This window comes from Bubalus kerabau, chromosome X (genome assembly GCF_029407905.1).
Source record: "Bubalus kerabau isolate K-KA32 ecotype Philippines breed swamp buffalo chromosome X, PCC_UOA_SB_1v2, whole genome shotgun sequence".
NCBI lineage: Eukaryota > Metazoa > Chordata > Mammalia > Artiodactyla > Bovidae > Bubalus > Bubalus kerabau.
In genome coordinates this window covers 18,029,907-18,053,890 of record NC_073647.1, presented here as the reverse complement: position 1 = coordinate 18,053,890, position 23,984 = coordinate 18,029,907, and the positions used below count along the sequence as shown (strand labels likewise).

Here is a 23,984-nt window from a genome sequence, read left to right as displayed (position 1 = left end):
AATACAATTTTTAATCAATCTTTTAACTGCTCAAAGGAATCTGCATTTAGACAGTTTAGAACATCTCATGCCTCTCACGGCTGGGAGGCTCTGAACAATGACATGTGGCCGGAAGAACCTATTCAGGCAGGCTAGAGGACTTCCAAAGGAGTTTGTAGGTTGAAACATCCTTGGCAAGCCCAGGAACTTTATTAACTGGAGCTGTAAGTTAACTCTTTTTTAGAGAGAGAGATGGTGGTGGGGGACAGCCCCCCGTAAAGTCAGAGGTGTAGGTGAGAGCACAAAGCAGTAAAGTAGGCAGACTCTGGTTTTGGGGGTAGATGCTCGAGAATTTCCAGGGGGACTCCTGAGGCTCGATCCCACCTTTGCGTATGCCGAGCCTCCTTCCTCATGACCTTTGCCATGCGTGGAGTTTCTCACGTTGGCTCCCAGCACCTGCTGCTGCCCCTGCCATGACTGTTCTCATTGCTGTTACACTGTTACTACTGCTGGAAGGAGACCCTGGGAATACACATCAGTGGAATATTCTCACTGACAGCTTTAGAAGCAATCCATCAGCACTGTGGTGATCTGTAACTTTGGCTTATAGTTCCCAGGTCTGGCGATACATTCCTCCAAACTGTTAGGTGGATAACATCTTATTACAGAGCTTCAATTATACATGCAATAATTCTCTAATGTTGGAAATGAGGGTAGTTCTGGCTTTTCCTGTCACGACAATGATAAGACACTGACTCATTAAAAAATGAGTACAGAATCCAATCTGCTTTGGAGGAAAACATTTCTTCTGTGAAAGAATCCCATGTTTACAGGAAACTTTTTAAATGATTATTACCAGGAATTCATTTCCAGGGATCTCAGCTGCTTGTCTGAGATTAGCAGTGTTACTAGTATTATTACATTATTACTAGTATTAGTATTAATTAATACTAGTAATTTAATTAAAAAGTGTCATTGTATATACCAGCAGTAAAGTAGCCTTTCCTTTGGTGGTTTAGTCACTAAGTCATGTCTGACTCTTGTGACTCCATGGACAGCCTGCCAGGCTCCTGTGTCCATGGGATTCTCCAGGCAAAAATACTAGAGGGGGTTACCATTTCCTTCTCCAGGGGATCTTCCTGACCCAGGAATAGAACCCGGGTCCCATGGACAGCCTGCCAGGCTCCTGTGTCCATGGGATTCTCCAGGCAAAAATACTAGAGGGGGTTACCATTTCCTTCTCCAGGGGATCTTCCTGACCCAGGAATAGAACCCGGGTCTCCTGCATTGCAGGCAGATTCGGCCTTTCCTTTAGTAAAGCTTTGAAATGATTAAAAAGTCCCTGCTTTTCTCAGAAATTTGGGATATTTTCAGTAGATCTGGGAACAGCTCTGTTTGCCCCTTATCTCCTCTTTTCCTGCCCTCCATTTCCTCCAATGTATCTACCTGGGCAAGGAACAACAGACTGGTTCCAAATAGAAAAAGGAATATGTCAAGGCTGTATGTTGTCACCCTGCTTATTTAACTTATATGCAGAGTATATCATGAGAAACACTGGGCTGGAAGAAGCACAAGCTGGAATCAAGATTGCCAGGAGAAATATCAATAATGTCAGATATGCAGATGACACCACCCTTATGGCAGAAAGTGAAGAAGAACTAAAGAGTCTCTTGATGAAAGTGAAAGAGGAGAGTGAAAAAGTTGGCTTAAAGCTCAACATTCAGAAAATGAAGATCATGGCATCTGGTCCCATCACTTCATGGGAAATAGATGGGGAAACAGTGGCAGATTTTATTTTTTTGGGCTCCAAAATCACTGCAGATGGTGACTGCAGCCATGAAATTAAAAGACGTTTATTCCTTGGAAGGAAAGTTATGACCAGCCTAGACAGCATATTAAAAAGCAGAGACCTTATCTTTCCAACAAAGGTTCATCCAGTCAAGACTATGGTTTTTCCAGTAGTCATGCATGGATGTGAGAGTTGAACCATAAAGAAAGCTGAGCGCTGAAGAATAGATGCTTTTGAACTGTGGTGTTGGAGAAGACTTTGAAGAGTCCCTTGGACTGCAAGGAGATCCAACTAGTCTATCCTAAAGGAGATCAGCCCTGAGTGTTCATTGGAAGGACTGATGTTGAAGCTGAAACTCCACTACCTTGGCCACTTGATGCGAAGAGCTGACTCATTTGAAAAGACCCTGATGCTGGGAAAGATTGAAGGTGGGAGGAGAAGGGGATGACAGAGGACGAGATGGTTGGATGGCATCACCGACTCAATGGACATGAGTTTGATTAAACTCCGGGAGTTAGTGATGTACAGGGAGGCCTGGCATGGTGCAGTTCATGGGGCTGCAAAGAGTTGGACACAACTGAGTGACTGAACTGAACTGAGCTGAACTGAATATAGAACAGAAAGAATGCTTAAAGTTGTGCAAGTTTCTTTTTCTTGATAAAAATGTTGGGAATAGAAAGGGGCATTTCTACCTAGCAAATCTTCAGTATCTTAAGTATCCTTGAGTAAATCAGTAAATATCTCAAGCTTAGAAAATTAGGCCATTTAATCAGTTGTCTATTTATTGATTGATTTATCCTAAAGGCCAGATTGATTATTTTCTTTGCAGCCAAAGATGGAGAAGCTCTATACAGTCAACAAAAACAAGACTGGGAGCTGACTGTGGCTCAGATCATGAACTCCTTATTACCAAATTCAGACTTAAATTGAAGAAAGTAGGGAAAACCACTAGACCATTCAGGTATGACCTAAATCAAACCCCTTATGATTATACAGTGGAAGTGAGAAATAGATTTAAGGGCCTAGATCTGATAGATAGAGTGCCTGATGAACTATGGAATGAGGTTCGTGACATTGTACAGGAGACAGGGATCAAGACCATCCCCATGGAAAAGAAATGCAAAAAAGCAAAATGGCTGTCTGGGGAGGCCTTACAAATAGCTGTGAAAAGAAGAGAAGCAAAGAGCAAAGGAGAAAAGGAAAGATATAAACATCTGAATGCAGAGTTCCAAAGAATAGCAAGGAGAGATAAGAAAGCCTTCCTCAGCGATCAATGCAAAGAAATAGAGGAAAACAACAGAATGGGAAAGACTAGAGATCTCTTCAAGAAAATTAGAGACACCAAGGGAACATTTCATGCAAAGATGGGCTCGATAAAGGACAGAAATGGTATGGACCTAATAGAAGCAGAAGATATTAAGAAGAGGTGGCAAGAATACACAGAAAAACTGTACAAAAAAGATCTTCATGACCCAGATAATCACGATGGTGTGATCACTGGCCTAGAGCCAGACATCCTGGAATGTGAAGTCAAGTGGGCCTTAGAAAGCATCACTACAAACAAAGCTAGTGGAGGTGATGGAATTCCAGTTGAGCTATTTCAAATCCTCAAAGATGATGCTGTGAAAGTGCTGCACTCAATATGCCAGCAAATTTGGAAAACTCAGCAGTGGCCACAGGACTGGAAAAGGTCAGTTTTCATTCCAATCCCAAAGAAAGGCAATGCCAAAGAATGCTCAAACTACCGCACAATTGCACTCATCTCACACGCTAGTAAAATAATGCTCAAAATTCTCCAAGCCAGGCTTCAGCAATACGTGAACCATGAACGTTCAAGCTGGTTTTAGAAAAGGCAGAGGAACCAGAGATCAAATTGCCAACATCCACTGGATCATGGAAAAAGCAAGAGAGTTCCAGAAAAGCATCTATTTCTGCTTTATTGACTATGCCAAAGCCTTTGACTGTGTGGATCACAATAAACTGTGGACAATTCTGAAAGAGATGGGAATACCAGACCAGCTGACCTGCTTCTTGAGAAATCTGTATGCAGGTCAGGAAGCAATAGTTAGAACTGGACATGGGACAACAGACTGGTTCCAAATAGGAAAAGGAGTATGTCAAGGCTGTATATTGTCACCCTGCTTATTTAACTTATATGCAGAGTACATCATGAGAAACACTGGACTGGAAGAAGCACAAGCTGGAATCAAGATTGCCAGGAGAATATCAATAACCTCAGATATGCAGATGACACCACCCTTATGGCAGAAAGTGAAGAGGAGCTAAAAAGCCTCTTGATGAAAGTGAAAGTGGAGAGTGAAAAAGTTGGCTTAAAGCTCAACATTCAGAAAATGAAGATCATGGCATCCGGTTCCATCACTTCATTGGGAAATAGATGAGGAAACAGTGGAAACAGTGTCAGACTTTATTTTTTTGGGCTCCAAAATCACTGCAGATGGTGACTGCAGCCATGAAATTAAAAGACACTTACTCATTGGAAGGAAAGTTATGACCAACCTAGATAACATATTAAAAAGCAGAGACATTACTTTGCCAACAAAGGTCTGTCTAGTCAAGGCTCTGGTTTTTCCTGTGGTCATGTATGGATGTGAGAGTTAGACTGTGAAGAAGGCTGAGCGCTGAAGAATTGATGCTTTTGAACTGTGGTTGGAGAAGACTCTTGAGAGTCCCTTGGACTGCAAGGAGATCCAAGCAGTCCATTCTGAAGGAGATCAGCCCTGGGATTTCTTTGGAAGGAATGATGCTAAAGCTGAAACTCCAGTACTTTGGCCACCTCATGCGAAGAGTTGACTCATTGGAAAAGACTCTGATGCTGGGAGGGATTGGGGGGCAGGAGGAGAAGGGGATGACAGAGGATGAGATGGCTGGATGGCATCACTGATTCGATGGACGTGAGTCTGGGTGAACTCCCGGAGTTGGTGATGGACAGGGAGGCCTGGCGTGCTGTGATTCATGGGGTTGCAAAGAGTTGGACACGACTGAGCGACTGAACTGAACTGAAAGGCCACATTTTGAAGTGATTTTAAAAGTTGATTTAGTTATCTCAGTAACTTTCAAGTGACTTTGTGGTTAAATTACCTCAATTCCAAATAATTTAAAAGAAAAATATATTCAATGCTGCTTTATTTTTTGTTATTTTTCTATGATTGTGTTTTTGTTTTGTTTTGTTTTTTAATCTTTTGGCCACGCCTGTGGGATCTAATTCCCAGACCAGAAATCGAACCTGTGTCCCCTGCAGTGGAAGCACAGAATCTTAACCACTGGACCACCAGGGAAGTCCTGTTGATGCTTTATTTTAAAAACTGAATGATCTGGAAGAGCCTTAAGTCTTCCATTTTTTCTTCCTAAAGCCCTTTATACTAGAAGAATTGAATAAAGTATAATATACAAATGTTTACCCATAAACTACATTTCACATGCTATTTGAATCTTCAAAAAGCCTGTAAAGATGATTTTCAAAAGAGGAACAAACTGAGGTCACTTGTCATTCTGAAAATAAAATGGTATCATCCTCCCTGTTGGGCTTTGGTCAAATCTGAATATTTCCTTTTTTTGTTGTCTCACTGTCATGCACAAAAACAATTTTTTAAATTTATTTTTTAATTGGCAGGAAATTGTTTTACAATGTCATGTTGCATTTTCTTTAATGGAAGATCTGCACAATTCTGAAGCTTACTTCTGATCTGCAGACTAGGAAGCAACCCTTATCCAAAAGCCTAAAACTTGACCATCTTCACAACTGGCTTAAAACACATACGGCCATTGAAAAAAGCTAGTGCACAATCACACTATTCTCAGGGTTGTTCATACAAATGGAGAACTGGAAAGGTTCTTAAAAGTCCTTTCTTCCCATCTCTCAAATGGTATTAGAAGCTCTTCTAAAACATCTATTTTTTTAAAGTTCCAGCTGTTAGAACCAGCCCATGTCTAGACTTTCCATCCTCCTGCCCTCCCTCTCCTCCTAGGAGGACCGTTTGATCCTCAGATATCTGCTCAGTCCCTACCCTTGGGTTTTGGACTTAGCCCTCTGCCAAGAGTGATATCACCAGGTCAAGCCCTGGCATATAGGATCAGCTCCCAATTAATCTGCTACTTTGTCCTGGATGCAACAGGAGTAGAGCCCTTTGTCTCAGGCCCAGGAGCAGCTTCCTTCCAGGCTTGAAAGAAACAGAGACAAGAGAAGTTAGCGATGTGGTTCTGGCTCTGCAGTTAGACTTGGGTCACCCCTGCTCTGACACTGGGCAGCGGTGTGAGCCTGGGCAAGTGACTTTGATAATTCCATGCTTCAGAGGTTACTGTGAGAATCAAGCATGATAGTCCATGTTAAGCACATAACCAAGTACTTCAGCAGTGCAGAATAGACCGTAAAGTTTAGCTGCCATTAATAATTGTTGTTATTTGAGTTGGAGGTAGAGAGCTTGAAAACTGGGTGAGATTTGACATCATCCTCCCCATGGAATAATATCCCTTGAAGGACAGGAAGGACCGAAATACCTGGGTGCCTGAGTGCATGCTAAATTGCTTCAGTGATGCTCAACTCTGTGGGACACTATGGACTGTAGCCTGTCAGGTTCCTCTGTCCACGGAATTCTCCAGGCAAGAATATAATGGAGTGGGTTGCCATGCCCTCCTCCAGGTATCTTCCCAACCTAGGGATCAAACCTGCATCTGTTATGTCTCCTGCATTGGCAGGCGGGTTCTTTACCACTGGTGTCACCTGGGAAGCCCCAATACCTGGATAATTCCCCTTTATCTGCAACGTCAGGGTTTCCACCTGGGATTGGTGGGTAAGTATCAGATAAGCCAGGTTTCTTATCCACAGTTTAATCTGATGCTTCCTCCAGTACTTTAAATGCCGCGGGTCATAATACATACTTATTTTATTGCTGGAGAAGAGATTAAGTACCAACCAGAGTCAGCTCAGGCCATAAGGTCCATTTGTGTCTATTTCAACTGTGTCATGGCTTAGGGGATTCTCCCTGTACCCCCAGGGCTCTCTCTTCAGGCTCCCAGGGTTACTTACTTACCTAGATTCAAAATCTATCTCCCTGGACAGGTGAAATGCTACTCAATGTCTCCCCTCCTTCCTTGCCGCCAGACTGAGCATTCTTCAGGGGTCACAAATTTCCCTTAGGAGAGTTCAGCCCAGTGACTCAGTGAGGGAGCTTAGTTCTAAGAGTAACCCGTAACATGAGATCTTTACTGTGGTGTTTTTGAACTGTGCTGTTGGAGAAGACTCTTGAGAGTCCCTTGGACTGCAAGGAGATCAAATCAGTCAATCTTAAAGGAAATCAGTCCTGAATATTCACTGGAAGGAGTGATGCTGAAGCTGAAGCTCCAATACTTTGGCCACCTGATGGGAAGAGCCAACTCACTGGAAAAGACCCTGATGCTGGGAAAGATTGAAGGCAGAAGGAGAAGGGGACAACAGAGGATGAGATGGTTGGATGGTATTATCAACTCAACAGACATGAGTTTGAGTGGGCTTTGGGAGTTGATGATGGACAGGGAAGCCTAGTGTGCTGCAGTCCATGGGGTTGCAAAGAGTCGGATACGACTGAGTGACTGAACTAAACTGAACTGACCCTCTTTAAAAATTTAAAGTACTAGGGGAAGTGTTCTTGACACAAAAACTGATGGTGGTGGTGGTGGTGGTTTAATCACTACGTTGTGTCTGACTCTTGGGACCCATGGACTGTAACCTGCCAGGCTCCTCTGTCCATGGGATTCTCCAGGCAAGAATACTAGAGTGGGTTGCCATTTCCTTCTCCAGGGGATCTTCCCGACCCAGGACAGGAATTGAACCCGTGTCTCCTGCATTGCAGGAAGATTCTTTACTGACTGAGCTATGAGGGAAGGTTAGTTCGAAATAAAAAAAGTGATGGATATGTTTATTACCTTGATTGTGGTGATGGTTTCACTGAGTATGTGCATATGTCCAAACTCATCAAATTATATAAGTCAATATGTTCAGTTTTTATGTATCATTATTACACCTAAAATTCTTTTTTAGTTAGTAGCCTTCCTAGCTCCAGGTGTCCAAGTGCCCACACTGGGACCAGGATTCACTCCTTCTGTATGGGCTTCCACACCAGGACATGGTCAGCACCCATCAGACATTAAAGAATCCACCTGCAATGCGGGGGACCTGGGTTCGATCCCTGGGTTGGAAAGATTCGAAGGAGGGCCTTGCAACCCACTCCAGTATTCTTGCCTGGAGAATCCCATGGACAGAGGAGCCCGGCGGGGTACAGTCCATGGGGTTGCAAAGAGTTGAACATGACTGAGCGACTAAGCACAGCACAGCAAACACTTTCCAGCCTTCACTAATTTTACCAGCAGAGGGCACACAGCAGACATGCAATCTCTATTGAATTATCAGTCTTGCGTCCAGAGTGGTCCTCATAGTGTTGAGCTGTTAATGCTCCAAATTAGTTCTTCACTTTCCTCTCATGGTTAAGAGGCTCTTGTCTTCTATTTCAGATGAACAGCCCAAGGACATTTGCTATGTCTGGAACAGTTTCATTTATCCTAGGAAAGGATCACCAGGCTGGATTCTGTGGTTATCTAGATCACTAATTTTGAAGGCATGGCTCAGGAAAGGTAGTTGTAAACTTTAGGGTTTATCAGGATGCCTGCGGGGGTGGAGGGGGCGAGAGACACAGAGACCTGGAGGAACATCAGAATCAACTGTGCATATTAAAAAAAATTCCTGGACGTGGCCCCCAGATCTAATACATCAGAATGTCTAGGCTGGTGCCCTAGGAATCCATACTATAACATGTTGCCAAGGGATTTCATACAGTCAGCTCTGAATCAGCACTGGGGACCTACTGCTGCTGCTGCTAAGTCACTTCAGTCGTATCCGACTCTGTGCGACCCCATACACGGCATCCCACCAGGCTCTCTGTCCCTAGGATTCTCAAGGCAAGAACACTGGAGTGGGTTGCCATTTCCTTCTCCAATGCATGAAAGTGAAAAGTGAAAGTGAAGTCGCTCAGTCGTGTCCGACTCCTAGTGACCCCATGGACTGCAGCCTACCAGGCCCCTCCGTCCATGGGATTTTCCAGGCAAGAGTACTGGAGTGGGGTGCCATTGCCTTCTCCGTGGGGACCTACTAATCCAGGGCAATCTCTGGTGTTCCCATCTCAGTCCTGCTACTGCAGCAACAGCCCTTAGGGCCATGAGCAGTCATGGAGTCAGAAGTAGGTGTAAAGCACTGGGGCCTGGACCAGCCCTTCCTGAGGGAGCAAGGCCCCTCCCACTGAGGGGATGTGGAGGGTGGTCTCTAAAGTTAAGGTAGCAACTCTGTCCCCTCTGAGGGATTTTTTAATATTTATTTATTTGACTGTGCCTAGTCAGTTACCACACGCGGAATCGTCAATCTTTGTTGCAGCATGCAGGATCTGTTAGTCGCAGAATTCAAACCCTTAGTTGTGGCATGTGGGCTCAAATCCCCTGACCAGGGATTGAACCTGGGCCCCCTGCATTGGGAGCATGGAGTCTTAGCCACTGGACCAGCAGGAACATCCCCTATACTCTCAGATGTGATCAGAGAATAGCCACTGCGTTTGCCACTCACAGTGACAGGAGAAGCTGAACCTTGCTTCCCAGGGAGCTCTCAGCTTGTCTCCAAGCCCTCTGTCCCCACTCTGCACACAGGCAGGGTGGGCTGCAGGCAGCTACATTTGGGGGCCGGGTCTCCTCCCCAGCATGGCTCCAGATGGCGGTGCTTAGAGCAGCTTCTATCTCTCTGACTGAAGGGTCTTCCTGACAGAGTTATCAGTCACACTGAGCTCAGCCAGAGCCCGTCCTCAGGCTGAGTCGGGAGCTGAGCACATGCTCAGATATTGGTGGGGGAGTAGTCCTGGGGGTCCCAGTGACAAGATTCTACAGACCCAAAGGCTGAGCTGCAGAGTCCAGCCAGCTGTGTGGTTCCGAGCTACTGTCCAACCCAAGGGCATCTTAGGGACTCCTTTGGCCGGGAGTTGACGCTTCTGTCCAGCACTCGGGTTTCCTGGAGGTGTCTCATTCAGGGAGGGAAGTCCCTCTCTGGCCTCCTGGATACTGAATGGCCTCCTGTTCAGGCCTCCCTGGGTTGGGGGACTGACTGGAGGGAACCTGCCATCCCCGCAAGGGGAGAAATCCTGGAGCTTGGAAGGGACTTGAAGATGGTGTAAAATCATAGAAAAAGGCTAGACATGAAGTAAGACATTACTACCTCAGACAGGTAAGCACGCATATTCTTATCTGTAAAATGGAAGGTATTATAGCTATCTCATAGGGTTGAAGGAACATTAAATGAGCTACTGAAAGAATATAAAGTGTTTCAGCACAGCGCCTGGCATCCAGTCGGTATTGAAATGTTGGCAGTGACTTCTCCAAGTCTTGTCTCTGTAGCACAGGTTAAGACTCAAGGGTACAGGTCTGGAAAATGAAGGCGAACTGTAGAGGGGAGATGCTGGCCATCATGGATTGTTTCAGAGCCTCACTGGGGCTGAATGAGAAGCCTGCATCCCTTGAAGCCCCCTGTTCCTTATCACCCTCACAGCAACAAGGGTGTCACCATTCTCTGGATTCCTGTGTCCCCTTTCCTCTGGGTGCACCCTGGTAACAGCCCATTCACACGTTCTCTTGCTCAATCTGTGGGAGACTTGGGGACCAACAGGCCGGCCTGCTGCTGCCAGCAGGAAGTTCTGGGGCTGGAAGACTAGGTACAGCCTGGGGCTTCTCAGGATTCCTGGGGCCACTGTGGAGAGCCCCTGGACTTCTTGACTGTCTCCAGGTCTCCAAGCCAGAGCAACATCATCCTGTGTGAAGGGCCGGGATGGGGCAGGTAGGAGTGGAGAGAGCCTGCTTTTGGCAGCGAAACTCCCAGAGCCTTGGAGGGACCAAAAGGTAAATGTCTGGGGGCAGTTTTCAGAGTCTGACTTTTAAGTTCAGGCCCAACCAGTGTGAAAGTGGCAGCCACACCCTCCTCCTTTCTGTTCCTCAAATGCACAAAGTAATTCAGACAGTAAAGAATCTGCCTGAAATGCAGGAGACCCAGGTTTCCTGGGTTGGGAAGATCCCCCTGGAGAAGGGAATGGCTACCCACTTCACTATTCTTGCCTGGAGAATCCCATGGACAGAGGAGCCTGGCAGGCTACAGTCCATGGGGTTGCAAAGTCAGAAATGACTGAGCGACTAACACTTTCACTTTCACTAACTCCTGCCTCAGGGCCTTGGCATTCATTAGCTGTTTCCTCTGCTTGAGGTTCTCTTCACTCATGGCTGGTTGCTTTCTTTCATTTAGGTTTCATCTCAGGTGTCCTCTCTTCAAAGATGCCTCTTGTAAGCACTCTAATACGTTGCTCTCCCCCAACTCCCACACTTTCTGTCCATTTACCCCGTTTTATTGCCCTTAGAGTCCTTATCACTCTGTCAAACGATCTCATTTATATATCTCATTTCTTGTTTAGTGTCTGTCTCCTTTATGAAAGTAGGATTTTATTTTGTTCACCTCTCTATCCCCAGGGCTGAGAACAGAAGCACATAGTAGGTACTCAGTACACGTTTGTTGAGTGCTGGAAAGGTGTTGGATCTAAAAGAGGCAGTCCTGACGGTGAGAGAGGTTTTGGAATATTGTCATCTTGACCTTGTTAAAGCAGAAAGGGGCGTGATCAAGGCGGACCAGGACTCAAACTAAAATGCACCCATTAGGGTGAATGGATAAGTGTCCTCGCAGCCACTGAGAGGTGGCCTGACTCTGCAGCCAGGTCACAAGAGCCAAAAGACATCACAGCAGTCGTCCATATCCTAGATGAGGAATTGGCATCTGAAGTCTGAGACAAGGTCCTGGGGTGTTCCACTGCGGAGAAGCACAGTGACGAGGGTTCAGCAGGCAGTTCACCCATAGACAACAAGACCCCAGCTCCTCAGGTGAGATTCAGGGGCAAAATGTTAGGTGGCAACAACTGGACAGAAAACACAGCCTTAACCAAGATTACTAGGGAGACTCCAAAAACCAGAATCCAGGCAGAAACCAAGTCATGAGACCCAGAGTGGGAGCTGGGCTGAGCCTGAGGTCAAGTGGGAATTGGGCTAGCTGGAGAATTAGCCAGTGAAAGAGGCAGGACCGGACAGGCTGTTTGGTTGGAAAACACATCTGTGGCCCTTTGCTGTTGGGGCACAGGGCAGAGCTGTATTTGCCTACCAAAGACAGTGCTCAGCGGCTGTCTTCAACCCTCTCCCCTCCTCTTGGGCTTCCAACAAGAGAGCTGCCTTCAGCAGCACCCCTAAGCCAAAAACTCTCCCTGGGGCTGTTATGGATATGCCTTCAGAAAGACTTTTAGTTATTTTAGCCATTGGACGAGGAGCTGTCATATCCACAGGACCAGACATACAAGAAATACCTATAGGACTTCTGCTGGAGAGTGACCCAAAGTTCCCATTGGCTCAAAAAGCAATAAACTGCCCTGCCTGGGGCATGGGCCTCTCCAACCTTGGCTCCCCATGAGGGCTGCTCAGCTGTCAGTAGGCCAGACTCCTAGTTGCCCTCCTGCTCAAGCCACAGGCTCATTCCTGCCTCCCTACTTCTGCCCACTCCCCTCTTCTTTACCAATCCAAATATTACACTTTCTTCAACAACCAAAGTAAGTTCAGTGATTTTTTTTTTTTTTGGTGACCCCTCCATGATGTTGAATACATAATGCTCTCAATTTCCATAGCACAGTCTTACACTTGGTAATACTCTGGACTAATTTTTGTTCCCAAGTAGTTTCAGCATGTACCTTGTTCTCCTAACTAGATCAGAGGGCCCTTGAACGTAGAGGATGGATCCTCCTGCTGTATTTCTTCCAGAGCACCCAGCAAAGAGCTGGGGACATCATAGATCGATGTTAACTTGAACCCTGCCCTCTTCAAGAAAGGGCAGCGGGAAAGAAATATTTTTGGTACCTGGGGCTGCTCGGTGAAAAATGGGGAACAGGAGCTAAGGGCATGGGAAAGAACTGGGCCTGTTGGGTAACCTACACTTTGTATTTTTAAATTTTGGAAATAAAAGGAGAGCAGCTTAGTCTCGACATCCAGGGAACCTAGGAAGTAATGATGAGTCAATGTCTCCTTTTAGAACTTCTCTATCCCTCCCCCTGCACTGGCTGTCAAGAACCACATACCTGGCCTGTATTCCACCCCCTCTGGGTGCTTCTGCCCACTGATGACACCATATGAGAGAATGAATTAGTCCTGAAGAAGTGACTCAAAGGATGAGCATTTCAGGTGGCATAGAAGACTGATAGAAAGGGTGCCTAACTAGTAGGGTGAGCTGCCTCTTCTGCTCATCACAGTCAGAAATGTCTTCTTGGAAGAAAGCAAGACATGAAGGCATGTGATAATCTATACAAATTTTATTTTAATATCAATTTGTATGGAAACAAGCAGGTGTCAGTGTTACGCAGGCACGGAAAAAAGGGAAAGAAAAAACCCTCCAGTGATAATTGCTCTTGTATTTATACCATTTGGTTTCAACAGGGACAGGAAGTTTTACTGTTAGCTTCCTGTGGGAACTCCAGTTTTTGCACCTTTCCCTGCTGCCTCTCAGCATCACGATAGAGCAGAGATTTCTGAGCCTTCAATCGGCAAGCCAGGCACATGAAAATTGACTCCACATTCTGGCTCTCTTTGGGGTCCTTGGCCGACGTCTCAAATAAGAGCATGTTGTGGGCATCAGCAAATTTCAGGGCTAAGTTGGAGGGTACCTGGATCTGTTCCCTCAAGTCACACTTGTTGCCCACAAGCACTTTCGGGACTAGTGGGGGCACAGCATGCCCATTGCATTCTTGGATCCACATTTTGAGGTTGGTGAAGGAGGTCATCTTCGTGACGTCGTAGACAAAGACCACAGCATGCACGTTGCGGTAGTAGTGCTCCACCATGCTCTTGCGGAAGCGTTCCTGACCTGCTGTGTCCCACACCTGTACCTGGAAGATACAAAAGACCGACATTTGGAGTCAGAAAAGGAAACATGAAATAGAGATAGGCCAAAACATGGTTCTGTGGCACTATAAAAATGAGGTGACAAGCCCTGACACAGGAAGTGGTTCTTTGACAAATTGGCAGAATGGTCTTTATCAAAGTAGAGAGAGAAGTTTCTTCCAGCGTTTATTAAGTCTTTCTTAAGATTTTGAGTTGAAAATCTTAAGGTTTTTAGTTGAAAACCTGGAGTGTAAATTGGTCAATTTTCCTGGAGGGCAATTTGGCAATATTATCAAAAGCTTAAAAATGTACCAAATTTTTAGAGCCTAGAATCCCATCCAGAAATCTGTACAAAAGAAATAGCAAATAATGTAAATAAGTAGTTGAGATGTAATATACAGCATGATGCCCATAGTTACCACTGCTGTATGATATATATGAAAGTTGTTAAGAGAATAAACCTGAAAATTCTCTTCACAAGGAAAAACTTTCTCTTTTCTTGCTTTTTCTTTTTATTGTATTTGTATAAGATGATGGGTGTTCACTAAAGTTACTACAGTAATCATTTCACAACATATGTAACTAAAACTATTATGCTGTATACCTTAACCTTATACAGTGATGTACATCAATTACATCTCAATAAAACTAGAGGGGGAAGCAAAAAGAGAGAGATGTGGTCAAAATTCTGTACAAAGATCTTAATCAATTTTTACAAAACAGGAAACAACCTAAATGTTCACTAGGAGATAAACAGCTAAAATGCACGTGTGCATCTATACAGGTGGGCTCTTCACCAGCTGAGCCACAAGGGAAACCCATCTACACAATGGGCTATTATGCAGCCATTAAAATACTCTTTGCAAAGAATAAATCGTGTATGGGAATTCCCTGACAGTCCAGTAGTGAAGACTGTGCTCTTTCACTGCCAAGCTCCCAGGTTTGATTCCTGGTCAGGGAACTAAGATCCCACAAGCTGCACAGCATAGCCAAAAAAAAAAAAAAAAATTAAATGGTGCAAAAATGCTCACAAAATACAAGCTTAAAAAGGAGGATATAAAATATTTTGTACACTATGGTCCCAATATTTAAAAAAAATTAAACATAGACATATGCATAGGAAAGATCGGAAGTGTACAAAACTAGAATATTAATGGTTATTTATGAACAGTGGGATTTTAGGTGATATTTATTTCCTTTTTTGTATTTTCCAAATTTTCTACTGTAAGCATACATCACTTTGGGGTTTTAAACTTTTTTTGTATGACTTTTTAAAGAAAATAAAGTCAGTGTTAAAATCTCACTTTGTGGCTCAATTTATTTTAAATTCACTTCTTTCTTATGTAAAAGGTAAATTAGCTCATTGGAATTTTCTTCTGCATCTTAGTTTTTGGGATAAATGCCAATTAGCAACATACATAAAGATATAGTTCCCAGGGGATGCTCTGGAGTCTACACACATTCAGCCCAATCTAGTTTCCTTTATATATCCAAAGTCTTGGACAAGGGAAATCATGCTGAGAACAACTGTCCCAAGGCCTTGTACAATTCTAAGTTATGAAAGAGAATGTGGTAATAGTCACTAATTGACTACTATGGTTCTTAAAATGAAGTATAGCCTTTATTTGGAATTAGCAGTCAGTAAGTATAATCTAGTAAATACAATTAAATCTTTTTGCTGGGTAAACATCTTACAGGGCACTAGAGTCATCATTCTGAGCATCAATTTTCATCATCCAGGCTTCCCTTCATCTCCTTTATGGAGATGGGTGCCATGTTCCTTTGGCACGATCTTCAAGTCATCACCTTCTTCTATTCAGATTTCCATGTATTTTGGTCAGATTCTTCTCTCCTCACTTCTGGACTACAGCAAAGTCTTTTGCATTCTAGATGTCTTCACCCCAGTGGCTCTTGCATACTGCTTTCAAATCAGCCTTCCTAAATCGCTGCTTGTATCAGCGTGTCATCCTCCTCTTCAGCCAATTCCAACAGCCCTCTACTGTATATGGCATCAAAATAGAAACGTTTCTGTCTGCCATAATTCGACCCCACCCAACCCAGTTTCCAGCTACTCAGCTACACCTGGTTCATTCTGTCCTTTGTACCTTTGGTCCTACTAGTCCACCTTCCCCTATATAAGTGGTTGCCCCCAAATTGCTCTACCCAAATCCCACCCACTCTTCCACGCTCAACTCATATTCCACCTTCTTCCTAAAACCTTCTCCAATTTTTCAGTTCTCTTTCCTTAGGAACGTTTATTGTACTTTGAGTCTCTACCACACCATTTAGAATATATTTATTTGTTCTCTGGGCTTCCCAGATGGCTCAGTGATAAAGAATCCATCTCAGTGGTAAAGAATGCAGGAGATTTGGTTGGGTTCAGTCCCTGGGTCGGGAAGATCCCCTGGAGAAGGAAATGGCAACCCATTCCAGTATTCTTGCCCGGAGGATTCCATGGACAGAGGAGCCTGGCAGGGTGCAATCTATGGGATCACAAAGAGTCGGACACGACTGAAGTGACTGAGCACACGCGCATACTCGTTCTCTAGTCGTTTCATCAGTGTTCTTGGCATCCCTCCAGATAGACTGTAAGCAGTCTTTTTCTGCATCAGGTCCCTCATCATCATGCTTGTCATTAACATTGTCGTCTTGATCAAAAAGCAGTATTGGCCAAAGTCACCAAAACTACAATCCATCTGACATCCTAGGTATCTGCCAAGGATTTCAGAGACAACATTCGACTTTGGTTACCCAGAAAAACGTTAAGTCCTCAAAGGCTGATTTGCTTTGGCAAGCAGAGACAGAAGGGATTCTCATTTCTTCCACCTCTCTGGTGCTCTGAGCAGGAAGAAAGAGGAGAGCAGGCCGGGAGAGGAATGGAGGTCAGTGGAAAGAGGGAAGGTATCACCAGAGAATATCCTTACCACTTGGCTCCTGGTTTCCCCACCCCTACCCTCCGGTAGTCGTAACTCTTGCCTCTGAATAAGGCTGAATCCCTACCAGCTCTCAGGCGTGTGGCAGATGCTTTAACACCATGAGCTCAGGACTCTAAAAATACCTGCCACTAGCAGGAACACGGGTGGGAGTGTGTGAGGTGTTTGGGGCTGAGTAGGTTGCTTATTTGGCTTTTCTAAGGTAGGGCTTCAGAATGATGCACACCACCCAAGCCTATGGGGACTTGAACCTTTGATTTTGGGGGCTTGGAATTTCAACCCCTCTCTGGTGAGAGGGGAGCCAGGAAGCAGACTACTCACAGCAGAAAATCACAAGAACGGGTGCTGTGGCTTCAAGAGCCATCACAAAAGGAGAGCACGACAGTCAGGCTCTCTGAAACAGGAATGACCTTGTTTTGTTTCGGGGTTTGGTGTCCCAGTCCTTCTCGGCACCCTCATAAACCCCTGGCCTCTGTTGGACAGTGAAAGCAGCTCCTCCCCCTTTGGCAGCTGGCGTTCCCTCACCCAGTCCCCCTCTCCCCCATGGGCACAGCATCCACATGGTGGCCAGCGCTGGCGCCTGCCCCTAAGCCACACACATGCCCCCAGGACCCTTTTTTTCTCTCCAAGGACCAGTGGGGTTTAGTGGAGTCAAACCAACAAGGGTGCAAATCCCAACCCAATCACGTCCTACTAGTTAGGTGTCCTCAGGCAAGTTACTTATCTTCAGTGTCCTCCTCTGGAGACTAAGGATAAACACAGCAATCCTGTAGGGATACTGTGAGGATTAGCATCCTCATAAGTACAGGACACAGTGCCCAATACAGTCCCCCTTCATCCCTGGCCCGAAACCGCCACCACCAAGTCTGGTCAGACAGCTCATTGAGCGGGCACCCTTGGAAATGCAGCAGTGGATATGGAATTGGGAGACGCGAGTTCCAGCCCCTTCTTTCACTAACTGAGTCAATGACTAGGCAAAGGAAATAACATGTGAGAAAGATCTTTGTGCAATATAAAGTGTTCTGCAAATATTAGTTGTTGCCATTGTCTCAGGGGGCCCAAAAGCCCTGTCCTAGTAGCATTGCTCCTTTAATCCATTGGTTCTCTTCTTGGAAAGCAAGATGAGACAGCTTGGCTTCTTCTTTTTTTTTTTTTTTTTTAGCTTGGCTTCTTGATGATGAGCTAGAGCCAAGGCAAAGGCAACCAGTGGGGAGGGGGAAGAGAGAGGAAGGCCAGCAACATGTCCTGGTGGCTGGGGTCGGGCCCAAAGTGACAGGCACACTAGAGGAGCATCGAGGGGCACAGGGGAGCTGCCAAAGACACCTCTAGCCTTGTAAACCTTTTTCCTGGGGCTACGGCTGCCTGAGCAAGTCCCTCACCCCCTGCACGTGCTCTTAGGTGACTTAGGTATTTCTTTTCCCTAGAGAAGATATCTGGTATCTTTCTACACATGAGGTATGAGGTATGAATATCCTTCTGTTGAAGGCCGGTGAGGGAGGGTAGAAATGGAGAAAGGGAGAAAGTATATCTGTAATCTTTGGAGGATGCCCGAGGGGATCACGGGGAAAGTTTAAGACAAGTCTTTCTTCAGAGAGCTGGCCCATCCCATCTGCATCTAAGATACAACCAGCTTCACACGCCAGGCTGACACAGAGAATGGCAAAGGAGGACGGAGAGACAAAAAGAAACTCACACACAGCAAGAGAAGCAGCAGTGGAGACAGAGAAACAACCAAACTGATGGCTAATTAACCATTAAGCTAACTGGCAGAAGATGGAAGCTCAGAAGCCCTAAGGAAGACATGATGTCATTCTGACTGCAGGCAGCTTCTGAGGGAACACTTAGTTCATCCTCCATCCACTCGGTAATGTAACACACATGAGGGTGTTTTTCCAAGTGAGTGCGGAGGAAGAGAAATCCACAGTCTTGAGCGGCACCTGTCCCCAGCCATGGCTGACTGCAGGATGCCTGGTCCAGAGGCTAGGGCAGAGGGTGTGCCTGGCATGTAGGAGGAACCCAACTGGACAGGAGAAGATGCTTCCATGAAAATCTACAAAGAGGGGCTCAAAAATTAGAACTGAGTCTCCCTTCTACTACCTCCCCACCCCCAAACACCCAGTCCTGTTCGGCATTTTCCAATGCTTTTAGACTGAGACAGGCGCAATATGATTTAGCTAAACCTGTAAGACAACACTTAATGTTCTTTCAAGGAAGTTCCACCCTTCCCTTGGGCGTTGGGGGAGGCCTCCATCCTTCCTAGGCTGATGTCAAGAAGGCCTGTCAGTTTTCCCCTATGATGTCTCACTGTATCCCTGTCCCAGGTAACTTTGTGGGTTGGATGGACCACGGTGCTGGCCCAGTGTGGGGATTTACAGACTCTTCTAAGCCACCCTGGTGGCTCAGACGGTAAAGCGTCTGTCTACAATGCGGGAGACCTGGGTTTGATCCCTGGGTCAGGAAGATCCACTGGAGAAGGAAATGGCAATCCACTCCAGTACTATTGCCTGGAAAATTCCATGGACAGAGAAGCCTGGTAGGCTATAGTCCATGGGGTCGCAAAGAGTCGGACACGACTGAGCAACTTCCCTTTCACTTTCACTTTCTAAGCCAGGCAGCACAGTGTGTGGAAAGAGCACCAACAAGGGAATTAGGAGACCTGAGTTGTAGGCCGGGCCCTGGGTGATCTCAGACAAGTCACTTTCCCTCTCTCAGCCTGAGTTTCCTCTCTGTAAAACAAGGCAGTTGGATTAGAGATGCTCTAAGGTCTCTTCCATCTCTGAACATTCTCTGATTCTTACACTCAAGGTAAGACAGTAAAGGGACAGAAAGGAAAACCTAGGTACTCAGCACAACGTCTGCAGTGCAGCTGAAGGGGGCATTCTTGAAGGCTCATGAGTCCAGGGGCTGAAACCCTGGGCCCCTGGGATCCCATAAGGCTGGCTGCCTGGCATGCCACCTCCCCCTGTGCACAATCCCTCCCAGCCAGATATTGCCCGACTGGAGGAGAGAGCAGTGACAAAACACATGGGCTCTGAATTGTGGCTGAATGCTGGCCCTATCACAGAGAAGGCAGGACAGTGAGATGGTGCAGTGCTGGGGCTCCAGGGTCAAAGACCGAAGCTCAGATCCATGTGCCTTGGGGCAAGTTATTTCATCTCTCTAACTTTGGTCTCCTTATCTATAAAACAAGAACAGTAATAATAGTCCTAATTTCATAGGGCTGCTGAGAAGATCAAATAAGATAGTACATGAAAAGTGCCTAGCCTGGGCTCTTTGTTTCTTCAATAAATAGAAGTTGCTGTTGTTGTTATTATGATTATTGCTGACTTGCTGCAGGCTTTTCTTGATGTTCTTGTGAATCAGGAAATACTGGATTATAAATGTCGTGAGGGGGTTCCAGACACATAGATTGCTGACACCAAATGGGGCTTCAAGGCCCTACAGATGGCACTGGCATTTTGTTTGGTGTTGTAGTTTGTTTGGTTTTTGGCCATGCCTTATGCCATGCAGGATCTTAGTTCGCCCACCAGGAACTGAGCCTGGGCCCCTGCATTGCGAGTGCAGAGTCTTAACCATTGGACCACCAGGGAAGTCCCAGCACTGCCATTTTAGAGCCTGACAGCCTTCTCCTGCTGAACCTGTGGTCTAGGGCTGCCTAAGTTTGGGGACTTTTCTCTCTCTCCCAAAAAGAGGAGCCTTTGACAGTCACCTCCTAGTCTGGGTTTGGTACCCGTTCCTTGAGACACTTCAGGCCAGCCAGAGTATGCGGCAAAACTGTCTCCCCTGGAGTACCTGTGCTAGCTGCCGTGCTCTGCCATCTCCCCAAAGACACTCCAGTCTCACCTGCCAGCTTGGGCCCTGGGCTTGCAGCAGCCTTGCTGGAGGCAGGGCCCCCATCCCGCTGCTCCCACACCCTACCCTGAGCCCCTTCAGAATCTGTCCTCAGAGGGCTCGCCCATCAGCAGTGTCACAAGGTTTCGTCCTCTTGAAAATATCATCTTCCCAAAAAAGCCTGTATTAAGCACTTATCTGCACGTGGTGCTGTGCTGGGCTCCATCTCTTGTGAGTCACACTGTCACAGGCTCTGCCCTCTGGGAAAAGGTCCGGAATCTTTGGTGGACACTGTAAAATCCAGTTTGACTAAGTACTGGATGTTAGAATGGAAGGAATCTTTGCAAAATTTCCCCCAAGGCCACTGGACAGTGACCCTCTTCCACTCGTTTTCACCTTCCACTTTCTGGCTTCCTCCTTTCCTCTCCCCCTCTTCTCCCTTCCTAGACTCCCAAACATTTCCTTTTTCTTTCATCTAAATTTCAAGTGGACTTCTTTTCCCCTCTCTTAAATGTAAACGACTCTTTGGCTCAATGTGACATGATGTTAAACAAGCGATAGCATTAAATTCGAAAGGTTTTGAGGGTTTAAGAACACATCCATAAGTATATTTCTATTTTGGATTTTAAAAGGCATGTTTTAGAAATTCCAGAGTCTTACAACCTTACATTAAAGAAGTTCTAGCCAAACAGACATTGACATAAGAGCCCTAGGAAAGGATGGAGACAGATACCTACTTTGACTTTTAAAAGGAAATGTAGCAATGCCCCCCGCCCCGCCCCCACCCCCTGACCGCCTGGCAAAATGAGAGGGGCAAAAAAGATCACTATTTCAAAACAGTACCTTATCTTCCTGATCCTGGGGTCAATTGTTCTCAAGAGCACTCCCTTATCAGTACTGAGCTACCCATCTTCCTGACATCAAGTGCCTTGGACCAGTCCCTGAAGCCATTTTAAAACCTGTTCATTTTAATAACGAAGGAGTCGGGAATCTTGTACAGTTTAGAGCATTTCATCACCCTCCCCAGTTACTCAGCCCTTCTCTCTACATCACTCAGAAGAGAGGTCCTGTGGTCATTTGGGCTGTTTGCCCAATGGAAAGGGAGGGTTAACTTCACCTGACAGTGTCTGACCACAGGCTTGAGAAAAGGCCAGATGTGGCTCTAGAGGAGTTGGTCTTCAGTGCCCAGTGCCTTTTGAGGTGTCTTTTCTGCCCATAACCCTGCCCCCTCTGCTCCCCTGGCACGTGAAGCTGCCCTTGCCAGGTCCTCCCTCCCTCCATCTTCTGCACATTGAAATATTCCTGTCCTCTTGAGTTTCTGCCTTTTCTGATCCGAAAGTGAGCAAAATGGTCAGACAAGAATATCTGTACTTATTGACAAACTAATGAGAGGGGGGCACCAAGATACTTTCCTTAGCCCTCAGACAAGTTGCTCTGCATCTTTACAAAGGCCCACTGAAGACAATACCAACAGAATGAGTAACAGGCATTAGGTACCCCAGACAAATAAAGAAGCTATCATTTGAGGGGTGCTCTTCCAAAAAAACTAGTTTTATCTGTTATGAAGTGCCGGCAGGTAACCCTGTGTCAATTTCTTTAAAAGGGCTCATGGCTTTGTGCCAGAACCACTGCACACCACTCCTATTCCAAACCAGCCCTAATATCAACTATAAATTTTAATTTAAAATACAGCACTTTTAAATACAGGCCTGCCCACTGCCAAGGCCTGAGGGCTTAGCCAAAGCAGGTTTGTGCAACCTATTGGCATTCACGAGGTAGAAGAGACCTCAAGATATGTGAAGTGCTTTGGGATCCATTCCACAGACCAGGACGGAGATGCCTCATACCTCCCTCTGCCCACAGGTGCCGCTGCTCCCGGCTCAGGGTCGAGGATGGGTTTGAACCGGCTTTTCCTGGCAGGAGCTGTCAGGCAAGGGCAAAGGGCATGAATGCAACCACTCCCTCCAGCCCTCAAAAAAAAAAAAAAGGTGGGGGGTGAGGTGGGAACTGGGCCACTGAGAGAGGCGAAAGGGGATGAGGACTTGCGGAGGGTCTTAGGCTCAGCAAGCGGCGACACGGCCACACGCCGGACATTTACAACCAAGAGAGAGATACCTCTGGCAAGACCCCCTCCCAGATCCCTCCCTTTCTGGACCTGACCGTCCGAATCACCTTGATCTTCTCGCCCTCTATTTCCACCGTCTTCTCCCTGAAGTCAACGCCGATGGTGGCTTCAGTCTTGTCCGGGAAGGTACCCCCGCAGAAGCGGAAGGTCAGGCAGGTCTTGCCCACGTTGGAGTCCCCGATCACGATGATTTTGAAGATGCGAATCTGCACGTACTGGTCCAGCGACGAGTCCAGCTCCAGGGAGGCCAGGCCAGCGGCCGAGGCGGGCTGCAGGTTCCCATGGCCCAGGATGGGCTGCGCCATCTCCCCCGGACCAGACCGGGGCCCCAACCCCCCTCGAGGGCTCCACACAAAGAAAACGGCCACGTTAGTGCGCTCGAGGCGAGCGAGCTTTGTGCGTGTGTATGTGTGTGCGTACGTGTCTGTGAGTGTGTACCCGCGCGTGTGTGCGTGCGCCGGCAACGTGTGTGCGCGCGCGCGCGCGTGAAGGGGGTGCCTCTCACCCCAGCCCCCTTCCTCCAGCGCACCCTCCTAGCAGCTCAGAGACAGTGACACAAAAGCCAGAGAGGGGAGGAGAGATGGAGGAGAGCGGGCAAACCTTCTCCTTGCGCCTGTGCCCTCGGGCTTGCGATCCTACGGCGCTCCCCAGGCCGCCTCTGCCGCCACCGCGCCTTTGCATAAACCCTCCCCTGCCGGGATCCCAGGGACACACCGGAGGGAAGAAGCCTAAGGAGGAGAGGGTGGGTGGGGAGATCCGCACACGCCAGCTCGGGATGGTCTTCCTTTCTCCTTGCGCCCATTTATTTTATAGCTTTCGGGCTCCCCACTCCCACTTTCTCAGAGCGCTCGGGGTCAGCGGGCTGAGAGCACAGCTGGGGAGGACAAAGAAAGCTGCACCCTCGGGCGTCTCTAGAGCTACTTTGGCCCTGGAGCGACACTACTCGGCGAGGGTGGGATGTGGGGCGGAGACACCTCTTTCACCTCTCCAGCGGCGGGCAGCTGCGCCCCGCCTCCGCGGCCCCCCTCCCAAGCCTTAAGATAAAGGGATGCTCTGTCTTATTGAGAAAGCAGGTGCGCTCGCGCGCCCCAGGGATCCGGGGAGGGCGCTGCCAAGACACGCCATGGGTTGTGGGAGCCCGCGCAGCTGAGAGGAGGAAGGCAGGGGCACGGGTGTGCGTGTGTAGGGCGAGTTACTGTTTCTGTCACAGACTTGCCAGATGTAGGGGGGCGCGTGCCAGGCGCCAACCTCCCCTCATCACACCACGAGCACCCATCCTCTGAATGTTCAGGAGAGTGGCTCCCATTGGCTGCTGCAGTCGGTTGTGTTTGGCTGGCCAATGGGGAAGGCC

General features: G+C 46.9%; 1 protein-coding gene across 1 annotated transcript; it reads right to left on the bottom strand.

Annotated features, from left to right (window-relative positions):
- Positions 1-13,246: 13,246 nt before the first annotated feature.
- On the bottom strand, positions 13,247-23,459 carry RAB33A (RAB33A, member RAS oncogene family). Its single transcript, XM_055563593.1, has 2 exons — positions 22,681-23,459; positions 13,247-13,749 (listed from the first exon to the last, which is right to left on the bottom strand). Exons 1-2 carry the CDS (start codon positions 22,936-22,938, stop codon positions 13,294-13,296), a joined length of 714 nt encoding a protein of 237 aa, XP_055419568.1. The 5' UTR covers positions 22,939-23,459; the 3' UTR covers positions 13,247-13,293.
- Between the last annotated feature and the right edge of the window lie 525 nt (positions 23,460-23,984).